This window comes from Bubalus bubalis, chromosome 1 (genome assembly GCF_019923935.1).
Source record: "Bubalus bubalis isolate 160015118507 breed Murrah chromosome 1, NDDB_SH_1, whole genome shotgun sequence".
Classification (NCBI taxonomy): Eukaryota; Metazoa; Chordata; class Mammalia; order Artiodactyla; family Bovidae; genus Bubalus; species Bubalus bubalis.
The window spans coordinates 116,293,637-116,307,244 of record NC_059157.1 but is presented as its reverse complement, the minus strand read 5'-3'; the positions used below and the strand labels follow the sequence as shown (position 1 = coordinate 116,307,244).

At 41.3% G+C, this 13,608-nt stretch overlaps 1 protein-coding gene across 2 annotated transcripts; it reads left to right on the top strand.

Annotated features, from left to right (window-relative positions):
* Positions 1-297: 297 nt before the first annotated feature.
* Positions 298-10,192, top strand: TM4SF19 (transmembrane 4 L six family member 19). Of its 2 annotated transcripts, XM_006054238.3 has the most exons (6): positions 298-1,093; positions 5,735-5,936; positions 6,344-6,421; positions 8,341-8,510; positions 8,761-8,944; positions 10,132-10,192. In XM_006054238.3, exons 2-5 carry the CDS (start codon positions 5,757-5,759, stop codon positions 8,939-8,941), a joined length of 609 nt encoding a protein of 202 aa, XP_006054300.1. In that variant the 5' UTR covers positions 298-1,093; positions 5,735-5,756; the 3' UTR covers positions 8,942-8,944; positions 10,132-10,192. The 2 variants fall into 2 exon arrangements, with proteins under 2 accessions (XP_006054300.1, XP_044798901.1); XM_044942966.1 differs by lacking the exon at positions 10,132-10,192 and having other exon boundaries at positions 8,761-10,041.
* The last annotated feature ends 3,416 nt before the right edge of the window (positions 10,193-13,608 follow it).

Genomic DNA, 13,608 nt, shown 5'->3' with positions numbered 1-13,608 from the left:
CTCATTTTCTTGGATTTCAGCAAAAGGATTTTACATACAGTATCTGTTAGAACATTTCATGAAAGAAAGTGAAAGTTATTCAGTCCTGTCTGACTCTTTGGGAACCCATGGACTGTAGCCCGCCAGGCTCCTCTGTCCATGGAATTCTCCAGGCAAGAATACTGGAGTGGGTAGCCGTTCCCTTCTCCAGGGAATCTTCCCAACCCAGCGATCAAACCCAGGTCTCCCGCATTGCAGGCATATTCTTTACCATCTGAACCACCAGGGAAGCCCGAGAAAACCAGAGTAGGTAGCTTATCCCTTCTCTAGGGGATCTTCCCAAGCCAGGGATCAAACGGGTCTCCTGCATTGCAGGCACTGAGCTACCAGAACATTTCATAGTTAGGCAATTAGAATGATTTGATGGCAGACTGTCAGATATCATTCAGATTTTAGAAGGTATTTCTGTTCTGAACCCAATGGCTTATCTAATAGCAAACACTCTACTATTAAAATAGTGGTACAAGATGATGGTGGCCTGGAGCTTGAAAGTTAGAAAGTTAAAAAGCTATTAAAAAGCACAGTGAAGAGCAAAGTAAGGGAGGTGATAAGGAAAAAAATGGTTGCCCTGCTTGGTGCTGTTTTTTTCAAAGAGCCCAAACTTTGCAGAGAGTGAAACAGATATGTGCAGATAGTGTGTGAAACACTGTTGCCGCTTGGGAAAGAAGGGAGGTTAAGATATTTCTCATGGGTACCACCCTCTGACTCAGGCATTTTAGCTCACGAGGCCATGCCTCCTGGTTCCTTTCTTAGTGTCACATGAAAATGAGCAGAGGGTGGGTCATCAGGAGAGGGCTCTTCAGAAGAGGAGAGCTTCCTTGATGGACATCTGTAGGCAGTGTTGTGGGGGCATGTCTCCACACCATGCACCCGCCTGAGTGACCTCTGCATAAAAACAGTGCCTCCCTGGCCCTTTGCAGGAGTCCGGAAAGAACAGCCTGCAGTCCAGCCCTGCAGGTCCCAGCTGAGGCCACAGGAGTTTAAACCCACTCTGAACACGGAGCCCTTTTCCAGGTTCTCTGTCTCTCATCCTGATTCTTGCCACTGGAAGCAGGTAAGCAGAAAGGAAAGGGCCCAGTGAGGGGATGGCCAGCTAATAGTTTGGTCTAGCTTTTAAGAACACAAACTTCTAATCCAGAGGATACCTGCCTCAGCCGCTGAGCTCTGTGTGACTTCAGGCAATTTAACATCTCTTTGCCTCAGTCTATCAACTTCAAACCTTTACACATGCTTAGAATACTTTTCCCTTCCAAACTTTGCCCATCTAATACCTTGTTAAGTTTTAGCTTGGATAGCACTTCCTCCAGGAGGCTCTGCATGCTTCTGCAGGCAGGATTAGGTGATCCTCTGGTGCTCCCATCACACCTTCAGTTGGACAGTTCTGCTCAGTACTCCGGAGAAGGCAATGGCAACCCACTCCAGTACTCTTGCCTGGAAAATCCCATGGATGGAGGAGCCTGGTAGGCTGAAGTCCATGGCTCAGTACTTGCTCATTGCCTGGTTAGTGTCCCCACCAGACTTTTAAGTTCCTCAAGAGAAGAGGTTGTCTCTGGTTCACCAGAGTGAATAATGCCTTGGCAGACAGTGGTCACTTAATATAATATTTTGATGAAAGAATGATAAAAAGGCTGGCTAAGTAATAAGTAAGGTAGATCTAGAGACACACAGAATTTACAAGCTCTTCTATATGACTTGCTGCTGCTGCTGCTAAGTTGCTTCAGTCGTGTCCGACTCTGTGTGACCCCATAGACGGCAGCCCACCAGGCTCCCCGGTTCCTGGGATTCTCCAAGCAAGAACACTGAAGTGGGTTGCCATTTCCTTCTCCAATGCATGAAAGTGAAAAGTGAAAGTGAAGTAGCTCAGTCTTGTCCAACTCTTCGTGACCCCATGGACTGCAGCCTACCAGACTCCTCCGTCCATGGGATTTTCTAGGCAAGAGTACTGGAGTGGGGTGCCATCGCCTTAAGACTTAGCTGATCACTTAAAACTGTTACCCAGACATCTAGCTAATGAGTTGTTTGTTCACTTACCCCAGATCTCATCTTAGATCAGGGCCTCCCCTAAAGCCTGGTTGTAAAGTTTTACCTTATGACCCAGCTTGTCTCTTCACATATCAAATTAGCCAAACTCTTTCCTAATCTCCTGGCTCACATTTGTGGAAGCATTTCTAAAAATATTGTGATTTCTAGAGGAACAAAGTCAGGGAGGAAGTGAAATTCAAACTGAGCCACTGCCCTGCGAGATGCAGCAGCAGCACAAGTGCTTTCAGCAGAGAAGTAGGACAAGCCAGGATCCTCTGAATCCCACTCATCCCAAAGGCCATGCTCAATTTAGTTTTCCTCTGCATGTTCATGTCTTTTCCTTTCCCTTATTTATTTATTTAGCTGCACCGGGTCTTAGTTGCAGCATGTGGCACCTTTGATCTTCTTCCTTGTGACATGAGGGATCTTTTCAGTTGGCCTGTGGGGTCTAGTTCTCTGATCAGAGATGGAACCTGGGCCCTCTGCATTGGTAGCACAAGGTCTTAACCACTGGGCCACCAGGGAAGCCCCTAGTTTCCCTTCTAAAACTCCAGATTGGAAAAAAGTCCATAGAAGAGATTAGGGCCTGTCCATGTCAGTGATCTATGTCTAGACAGGCCTTACTCATAGGTGGAATGATTCAAAGGCAGCTGAAGGCATTCCTGAACAGAAGTTTCTCCCAGCCAGAGAGTATGCCTCCAAGTCCAGCCACACACCAGTCCTTTCTTGGGCCCCTAACAAAATGTCAGTCATCTGGGAGGTGTGTAGGTTAATTTGCTAACAGCCTGGATTGGTTAGTTCAACCCTGAATTGGAGACACGCCCTGAGAGACCAGCTGGAGGCTGCATCACACACTGTTAGGGGTGAGGAGTTGTTACCTTACAGGCGCCCTGTCTCCTGACTACAATCCTAGGGAGGAAACAGCCGGTACCATATCGGCTTGGAGGACTACTTCAGGAAAAGATGGCTCCGTGGTGCTCCGCTGGGGGACAGGGGTCGGGGAAGGGACACGCCATCCCTCCTGATCCCTGGTGCCTCCCCTTCCCTCTAGGCCCCTTGTCTCTCAGGGGAAAGGGCCACTGTTCCTCCTTATCCTACCCCCATCTGCTCCAACGTGTGCCGCGCCTCCACAGAGATCTGAACTTGCTTTCATCAGGGACAAGTTATTTTACTCACCGTGAGAAATATGGCTTAGAGAGCAAAAACCCAGTGCAGAGGGCACATGGTGAAGGCAACTCATCCCACTAAAATATTAGCAATTGCATCAGGAAATTCCCTGCTGGGAGGAGCTGCTGAGATGTTTGGGCTCTGAGATTAGGAGAAGTAAAAGATCACCAAGGACTGCAGAGGCTGGGGAATGTGTGAGGTGGGGGCCAACAGCACAAGAGCACCCCATCCCTTCACGCCCCACCCAAATGGACTTCTCAATGCTGTGTCTGACACCAGTCTCTATAAAAGATGAAGTCTGGACAAATAAAAAATGCTAGGCTAATTAAGGTGGTTTGTTTGTTTTTAATTAAGTTCATAATTTGTAAAACCATTTTTAAAAAGGTATGATAAAATTAAAATTTAGGATAGTCCTTCCCAGGAAGGAGTACTGGAAGATGATAGTAATATTTCTTAGAGGTAAGGATCCATTTTGTAAACCAGTTGTGTTTACATGGATGTTGTTCAATTATTCCACACAACTAGTAAGGGCAAATATATACATTATGCTTAATTCTTTAACTCTGAAATATTATATATTTAGTTATATGTTTATATGTAAAAGAGAGATTGGGGTGGAGGCTCTGATCCACACATATTTTCTGATTATGGGCAAAGCTGTCTGTTAGGAGAGGAGTGTCAAGAGCCTTAAGTTGAGACAGACATGTAACTGAATTGCAAAGTGGCAACAAACCACTTCTTGGAGATGTCATGGTATAGGTTTTTTCAGATTCACACTGACCTGAGTCTACCAAATACTAGTCCTATTCTAATTCATATACATAAAAAGCTCACAGATCAGTGAAAATTTAAAAGGGAGAAATGGCTAAAAGTATCGGTGTGGAGGAGGCATTTTTCAACCTATCTGGACACAAACTTTTAATTTTTAATCAATTTTACTCATATACAATTAAAATACAAAATTCACAAATTTTAAGAGTAATTTGGTGAGTTTTGTCAATATATGTAGTTGTGGTATTCACCAGAATCTGGATTTAGAACATTTCTATCACCTCAAAAAGTTTCCTTGTGTCCCTTATATTAATCCCCTCTTCTATTCCCAGCACCTGGCAACCACTGATCCCATCACTAGACTATAGTTCTGCCTTTTCTAGAAGTTCATATAAACAGAATCATACAGTGAGTAGTTTTCTGGCTTCATTCATTTAGCATGATGCCTTGGAGATTCATCCATGTTGTTGCATGTATCAGTAGCTTATTGTGTTTTTGTTTTGGGGGGATTTTTGGCCATGCCACATGACTTGTGGAGGAGTCTCAGTACCCTGACCAGGGATTGAACCCAGGCTCCAGAAGTGAAAGCTCAGAATCCTTAACCACTAGGCCACTAGGGAACTCCCCTGAATGGTAGTTTTAAAGTGCAAAAGTTTTTAATTCTGAAGTTATTTTTCACTTTTTATAGCTTGTATTTTTTGTATTCTAATAAATCTTTATCTAATCCAAAATCCCAATGATTTTCTCCATTTTTAAAAGAAAATTTGTATTAGATTTTAGATCCATGGTCCATTTCAAGTTAATTATTGAATAAGGTTACCAGTAATAGGCAAAATACATATTTTTGTTTTACATATGGATTGTTCCAGGATCATTTGTTGAAGAGATTCTCCTTTTCCTACTAAAATATCTTTTTCAAAAATCATTTGATTGTATGTGTATAACTCTATTTCTGAATTCTCCAGTCTGTCCCAGTGGTCCATATGTCTGTATACATCATTACTTCACTGAGGGATTACTGTAGCTTTATTTGTCTTAAAATCACATAAGTCCTCCCTTTGTTCTTTTTTTCAAAATTGTTTTGAAAAATCTAGGTTCTTTGTTTTTCCATGTAAATTTAGATTCAGCTTGCCAATTTCTACAACAAAACTCTAGTAGAATTTTGACTGAGGTTGCATTGATATTGAGTCTTTTGATTCGTGAGCATGTTTATCTCTGCATTTATTTGGGTTTTCTTTTTTTCAGCAATGTTTTATAATTTTTAGTGTACAGGTCTTGCACAGATTTTGTTAAATTTATCTGTATTTTCTATTAATATTTTATGCTATTATAAATATTATTTTAAATTTTATAATTTATCATTGCTTATATATAGAAATACAATTGATTTTTGTATATTTAATTTTTTATTTGGTAACCTTGCTAAACTCACCTATTCATTCTAGTAACTTTTTAATAGATTCCTTATAATTTTCCATGCAGATAATCATGTTACCTGTGACTAATGACATTCTTACTTCTTTCTTTTGTATCTGTGGCTTTTGATGCTTTTTATTTTCTTATTGCACTGGAAAAGATCCCCTGTACAATGTTGAATGGAAGTTGTGACAATGGACACCTTGAAAATGACAATTTTTAAAGCAAGAGGATGACACCCCGCCATGTGCTCTGGGGGTTTCCCCTACCTGTCAGTCCCAGTAACAGAGCTACATGACCCTCCTTCCATTGGTTCCAGGACACTGTCCTCTCCCTGTGTGATGGCATGCTCACGGACCTGTTCCCGCATTCTGGGGCTGAGCCTTGGGACTACAGCCCTGTTTGCTGCTGTGGCCAACACATTGCTCCTGTTTCCTAACTGGAATGTGACCTACCTGTTGAGGGGCCTCATTGGCAGGCATGCCATGCTGGGCTCTGGGCTCTGGGGAGGAGGCCTCATGGTAAGTGTCCAGGGTTCCCTGAGTATGAATTCCCAAAGTGTCCCCCAGGGGTGGAGCAACAAAGTCAGGGTGAGGGAAGGAGTTTTGTAATTTCTTGAAAACAAGTTTGAATTAACAAACTGATTGTGAATCTATAGCAATTCCAAGGGATAGAAGACCCTAGGAAGGCTGATGAAAGTTTGCTGGATTTTGGACTAGGTAGGCTGGGTGTGAACGCTGCTGTCCAAAGAATCACATCAGGCTAGTCAGTCAAAATTGGGTCCTGACAGTCAAAGCCAAACCCTCTGGGAAATACAGGATAACTAAGTCCATGTGATATGTCCAACCACTCTGTTTCAACAGCCTTAGGTGGCAATTAGAGATGTAAATTACCTAATCTCGTCTTAACAAACTCCCTCTTCTTCCAGGTTCTCACTGCAGCTACCCTGATCTCCCTGATGGGCTGGAGATATGGCTGCTTCAGTAAGATCGGGCCCTGCCGAAGGGTAAGAACCCAATTCTACTCTTCTAAGAGCCAGAATGTCCCCACATTCTACAACTTTAGAGGCAGAGTGACGAGGCAATTTCAGTTTTGGGGTATGAAGTCAAGTCCTGACCATACTTCTTAAAAGCCCTAAGCTCTGGTCTCGGGCAAAGTTTCTGAACCTGAGGTCCTTCTGTTAAAATGAGAGAACCTAGTCCAAGGAGTGTTAATGAACACATTTGTGGGGAACTGTTCTTTTAAAATTTATTTTATTGAAGTATGGTTATTTACAATGTCCTGTTAATTTCTACAGTACAGCAAAGTGATTCAGTTATACATGAGCTGTTCTTATTATTAGTTTTAGCCTGTTGAACAATATGGACATGAATTACGTTCTTTGTAGTCATGTGTCATTGATAGAAAATTTCCTGGCTATTTTTTTTTTTAGAGCTGAAAGTTTCTCCAGAGATCTGATGACTAGATTCTAGTCTAACGTCTCCGTTTCACAGAAAATGAAACTGAGGCCCAGAATAAATGTGCACTTTATTAATTACAGTAGCAGCATCTATATATACTTGAAAAAATATCTCAGTACGTAAGTGTATAAGGTGTATTGCTCATTCAGCCTCAGACACATGAATCTGTGTCCTTTTTACAGTAAATCTACAGTCTGCTTTGATAATCTACAACCCACATGTTGGGAACCCCACTGATTTAGAATTACATGTTAAAGAATTAAATATAAACACCCACATATCTCATTCACTATCTGTTCTCAGTCGTGTCTGGTTTTCCCCTAGGCAAGCGGCCCTCAGACTTGAATGCGTGCATCAGAATCCCTGCAGGTTGTGCTAAAACACAGATTGCTGGCACCCCCCACCCCGAGAGTTTCTGACTCCATGGGACTGGGTTGAGGGGAGAATTTGCATTTCTAACAAGTTTTCAGGTGATGTAATGTTGCTGTGACAGGGACCATATTTCCAGAACCACCATCCTAGGCTTATGTCAGACTAATTCATCTTGAATCTTTTAAAATAAGAGTCAAAACTTACTATGCATCTTTCTTTGGACCCTCCTGAGTTTTAAACCAGCTTGACATCAGTGGGAAAATGATTCAATGATTCTATATAAAAACTATATATGGTTTCTGTGTGTGTATATATATATATGTGTGTGTGTGTGTGTGTATGTTTTATTTAAACTTTTAAAATATGTTCTTTTGGAAGGTGAAAAAAAAATCTCGTACTCTGAGAAAGAAACCAATTTGGAAGTTAGAATCCTGCCAAGGAATTAAACACGTTGCTATCTTTTGGGAGGGAAATGAGTGGTGCACAGACTAGAAAAGTACAATGGCAGAACTCAAGTCATTTCAGAGTGTAATCTCTGACTTGGTCTCCCCGTCTCTCTGTCTCTGTCTCCCTCCCTCCCTCCCTCCCTCCTTTCCTTTCTTCTTCTCCTTCTTCCTCCCTTCCTTGATTTGAGAAAGAGAGGAATAATGGATGGCAGCTTGGAATTTTTGAAAAAATATAGCTTTCCCTTAAAAGGGTTGGAGTGGGGCCTGGATAACCAGTCTGACCCTTTAAGCCAGAGACTAAATGACTGCAGTCTGAGTGTACAAGTTTTTGATGCCAATCTGCTGAGAAGCTCTGAAGAGCCTGTTGAGTTAGGCTGAGCTTGCTGCCTGGTCAAGGTGCCAGTGTTTCCCCCTTCCCCCTTCTGTTCCTTCTTTCCCACCTCTTCCTGGTTATCCTCAGTGATCCCTTGTCAACCAACCCTACCTTGGTTATGTTTTCAAGGAGGTGCTGTGGGTAGAATTATCCCCATGACTGGGGAAAGCCTGAGAACCAGAGAAGTGAGACTTGTCCAGATCGCACCACAAGTCACCTAGTCACCAAGTCATGACCCCATCTCAGGCTCACTGTTTCTTCTCTCCTTGTGTAGATGCTTATTGCTCTGTTGTCAAGTGGCCTGGCTTTGCTTGGAGCCTTGATTTGCTTTATCACTTCTGGAGTAGCCCTGAAAGATGGTCCTTTTTGCATGTTTGATGTCTCACCCTTGAATCAGACACAGGCTTGGAAACATGGTTACCCATTCAAAGACCTGCATAACAGGTAAATGGATGGAACTTGGATTTGCAGTTTTTTAGAAAGAGAAAGACACACACGTGGGCTACAAATCCCTTTTGGTCATGCACTCTAGCATCCTGCTTCTCTGATTCTTAGAAAATTGCAAATACAAAAAGAGTCACCCTCAAAAGTCTAATGCTACGACCTGAGCTGAGGGTGAACCCAGGTTTCTACTGAGGTTGCTTGGACTTTTCTTACTTATTCCAAACCCTGGTCTCCTTATTTTTGGGGACAGGAATTATCTGTATGACCATTCACTCTGGAACTCTGTCTGCCTGGAGCCTTCTAAAGCTGTCATTTGGCACGTGTGCTTCTTCTCCACCCTTCTGTGCATCAGCCTCCTTCAGATTCTTCTGGTGGTCATTCATCTCATCAACAGCTTCCTGGGCCTTTTCTGCAGCCTCTGTGAGAAGTGACAGGTAATGCCCTCTCATACATGAGTGTTTTCATCATGTGCTGCCTTGAACCTTTCCTGCAAGAGAGGGTACGAATTATAAACAAAGTTCCCTTTAGGAAGTCATGTGGTAATAATAACAATGATTCCTGGCATATATATTGAATGATACAATGGATTTTAAATCAATTACTGCAAGATAATATATTAATAGAAGAAACAGTTAAATAATTATTATTGTGTAGGAACTTATAGTCCATGAAATGTCCTCCAGCCATGATCTCATTTCAGCTTCTCCACAGCCCCGTAAAACTGGCCACATGTTAGAAATGAAGTTGAGGCTCCTAGAGGATAATGGACTTGCCGCCCAAAAGCATTTAATTAGGTTCAGTAAAAGTCAGTACCAGAGCCCCTATCTTCCAAATTCAAGTTCACCAGCTTATTAATAAGACTGAATTTTGTGGCTCCCAAATTCATAGGTTGAAGCTCTCGCTTTCAGTGTGACTTTGGAGATAGGACCTTTAAGAAGCTAACTAAGGCTGAGTGAGTGAAAGATGCTCAGTCATGTCCGACTCTCTGTGACCCCATGGACTGTAGCCTTCCAGGTTCCTCTGTCCATGGGGATTCTCCAGGCAAGAATACTGGAGTGGATTGCCATGCCCTCCTCCAGGGGATCTTCCCAAGGGATCAAACCCAGGTCTCTTGCATTGCAGGCAAATTCTTTACTGAATGAGCCACCAGGGAAGCCCTAAGCCTTAACTTAGGTTAGATGGGGTCATAAGAGTGGGACCCTAATCCAGTAACACTGGCATCCTTATAAGAAGAGGATGAGACAACAGGTATATGAAAAGATGCTTAATATTACTAATCATCAGGAAAATGCAAATGTAAACCATGATGAGATATCATCTTATACCTGTTAGAATGGCTACTATCAAAAAGGAAAGAAAGAACAAATGTTAGTGAGGATGTGGAGAAGAACTCGTGCCCTGTTGATGTGAATGTAAACTGGTGTAACCACTATGGAAAACAGTATGGAGGTTCCTCAAAAAATTAAAAAAGAACTACCACATGATCCAGCAATACCACGTTTGGGTATTTATCTGAAGCAAACAGTAACACTAATTCAAAAAGATATCTGCACCCTCATGTTTGTTGCAGCATTATTTTCAATAGCCAAGACATGGAAACAATTTAAGTGTCTATCAACAGGTGAATGGAGGGCTTTCTTGGTGGCTCAGTGGTAAAGAATATGCTGGCAAATGCAGGAGACACAGATTTGACCCCTAGTCCTGGAAGATCCCACATGCCCAGGAGCATCTAAGTTCATCACAACTATTGAGCCTGTGCTCTAGAGCCTGGGAGCCCCAACTATTGAGCCCATGTGCTGCCACTACTGAAGCCCAGGTGCCTGGAGCCTGTGCTCTGCAATAAGAGAAGGACCACAATAAGAAGCCGGCAACTGCAATTAAAGAGTAGCCCCTGCTCACTGCAACTAGAGAAAAGCCCACGCAGCAACAAAGACCGAGCACAACCAAAAAATAAATAAATAGATGAATGGGTAAAGAAGTTATAGTATACACACACAATGGAATATTCTTCAGACATAAAAAAAAGAAAGAAATATTGCCATTTGTGACATGGATGGACCTAAGTGAAATAAGTCACACAAAGACAGATACCATATGATCTCATTTATATATGGAATTTAAAACAATAGCCACCAAACCAAGTTTATAGATACAGTGACAGACAAGTGGTTGCCAGACATAGGGTTGGGGAGTGAGAGAAATGGATGAAGGGAGTCAAAAGGTACAAACTTCTAATTATAAAATAGTTAAGTCATGGGTATGTAATATATAACATGTGACTACTAATAATATGTATTGCATATTTAAAGTTGCTAAGAGAATAGATCTTTAAAAAAAATTTTGTAACTAATATATGGTGCCAATGTTAACTAGAATTATTGTGGTGATCATTTTGCAATATATACAAATATCAAATCATTATGTTGTACACTTGAAACAAATATAATGTCATATGTCAATTATACTATAAAAATGACAATGTAGTACATTTCCAGAATAAAAGCATGATTAAGCTTCAGAAAGTTTATTCACCTATAATAATAGATTTAAGGAGGAAAAAATCCTAATGATTTTCTTCATAAAGTCTGAAAAGGCATTTGATAAAATTCAACATATATTCTTTACATCCATTTTCTTTTCTTAATTAAAAAAAAATTATTTATTTGACTGCACTGAGTCTTAGCGACGATCCGAGGATCTTTGTTGTGAGATCATATTCTTAATTGCGGCATGCAGGATGCAGTTGACTGACCAGGGATCGAACCCTGGCCCCTGCAGTGGGAACACAGAGTCTTAGCCACTGGACAATCATGGAAGCCCCTCAATATACATTCTTAATAAAACTCAAGAAAATGAGAAGACAGCTCCCTCTTTATCATAATACAACATAACTATCTCAACTTAAAAGTCAGCATCATGCTTAATGGAGGAATACTAGAAGCAATTTCACTAAAGTTCCAAATAGATGATACTCATTATCATCATTATCATTTAACATGGTTCTTGAGGTATTAGCCCAAGACCAAGTATTCAAAGGGAAATTAACAGATATAAAATAGGAAAGATGGTGAAGTTCTCATTATATTTGGACAATATGATTGCACATCTAGAGCACTCCAATTATAAAGAATAAGAATTTCACACATATGGGTACAAAATAAATATACAGAATGAAAAATCTTCATGTATACAAACAACAAACAGTTAACAGACATGGAGATGGGGAAATCCCATTTATATTAAAAACAAAAAGAAAAAAAAACCTAGCTACCAACATAACAAGAATGTGAAACACTTTTTTTATCTTTTAGTTTTTCTTTATTTATTTACTTTTTGGCTGCACCATACCGTGTGGCTGTGAGAACCTCATTTCCTGTCCAGGGAGAAAACCTAGGCCCTTGAGAGTGAAAGTGAGGAGTCCTAACCACTGGATCACCAGAGAATTCCCAAGAATGTGAAATATTTATTGAAGAAGACTTTAAAATATTACTGGACACAAACTTGCATATAAAGTATACCATGTATACTTTATATGTATACATGTATACATATATCATGTATACCATGAACTTCAATAGGAAGACTTAACATCATGAAATATGAATGCTCTTTAATCTATAAATTTAACAAGATTAATAAAGTCACCAATGACATTTGGTGGAAAAGGATATGGAATTAGATAAGCTGGTTTTCAATTTCACATGAAAAATGAACAATCTAGGCTAGCCAGGAAACTTCTGAAGGAGAAGGCAATGAGGTGAGACTATACTAGATATTAAAAGCTAATGTAAAACTACAATAACTAAAACAGTGTGATACACTAAATGGAGTTCAGAGATAGAACTAAATATTTTTGAGTATTTATGCTAAAAAAATATGTGGGGAAAAAAAGAAAGTAGATGATAAACCAGATCTCTCTCTATGGGAGCACAGAGGAAAAGGCCATGTGAGGACACTGCCAGACAAGGAGAAAGGTCTCAGTCGAAATCAACCTTGTTGGCATCTTGATCTTGGATTTCTAGCCTCCAGAAAATAAATTTCCATTGTTAAATTCGCCCAGCCTGTGGTATTTTGTTATGGCAGCCTGAGCTGACTAATCCACCAGTGTTCAGTGCATTTCAATAAGTGGTATATACCGAGTACCCACTGTGTGCTCTATGCCTGAGGCATGATCCTTGCCTCTGGGCCTGTCCCTGTCCTTGAAGAGCTCATGGTCAGGTTAGGGAAACACATCGACTAATAATTTGAATGTCATATGGTAAGGACCATGTTAGAGGTCAGCCCAGGAGTAATAGGAGATTGAGGCAATCTGTCAAGAGATGAAGGAAGGCTTCAGTCATGTCTGAACTGACTCTTGAAATGGTTAGCCCATTAAAGAGTGAAGGGAGTGTTTCCTCAGCTCAGGAAATAGAATGCGCAGAAGCATGGAGGTGAGACAGATGGTGAGGGTGGAGACCTGTGATGCCACAGCTCCTTCAATGTGAAATGCAGAAAGCGGAAGACCTCCCTATCTCCCATTTTGGGACCTTTGGTCAGTATGGTATTGGCCGAATTTCTTCTCTTAGTTTTTGAAGCTGACAGGATAATGCAGCTTTCTAAAACAGGACCAGGTCTGGTGCACTCGTAAGCAGAAAATGCATCCTAAGTCTGCTCCTTCCTGACTTTTGCCCTGGAGCAGCAGGGTGGTGAGGCTGGGGGATCTGTAGGTCGACAGTTATGGATTAAAGCAGGACACTGCAAAAAATTTCTGTAAAGGCTCAGTTAATATTTCAGACTTTGAAAGCCATATGGTTTCTATTTGCAACTGCTTCCTTCTACCAATACAGCAGAAGCCAATCTACTGCTGGGCTGTAAAGGAAACTACAGCATTTACTGCAGAGCAACAAGCAAGGAGAATGGACAGCCCACGCTCACAATATTCATATTCCCCAGGGGCTTTCAGGGCAACATTATGGGTGAGGGTCCCAGGGTAATTGATCAGCTCCTGAAACTTCTGACTGGTTCTTGGTGAGGTAACCAAGAGGGCAGTTACAGGAATCTCAAACATCAAAACTGGCTCTAGGCACTCTATGGTCTAGTGTTTGTGGTCAGCGGTTTA

Coding starts and splice junctions, on each gene's coding strand:
- TM4SF19 (XM_006054238.3), top strand. CDS start 5,757: ATGGCATGCTCACGGACCTGTTCCCGCATTCTGGGGCTGAGCCTTGGG. Junction 5,937..6,343: donor TCTGGGGAGGAGGCCTCATG/GTAAGTGTCCAG, acceptor CTCTTCTTCCAG/GTTCTCACTGCAGCTACCCT. Junction 6,422..8,340: donor AGATCGGGCCCTGCCGAAGG/GTAAGAACCCAA, acceptor CTCCTTGTGTAG/ATGCTTATTGCTCTGTTGTC.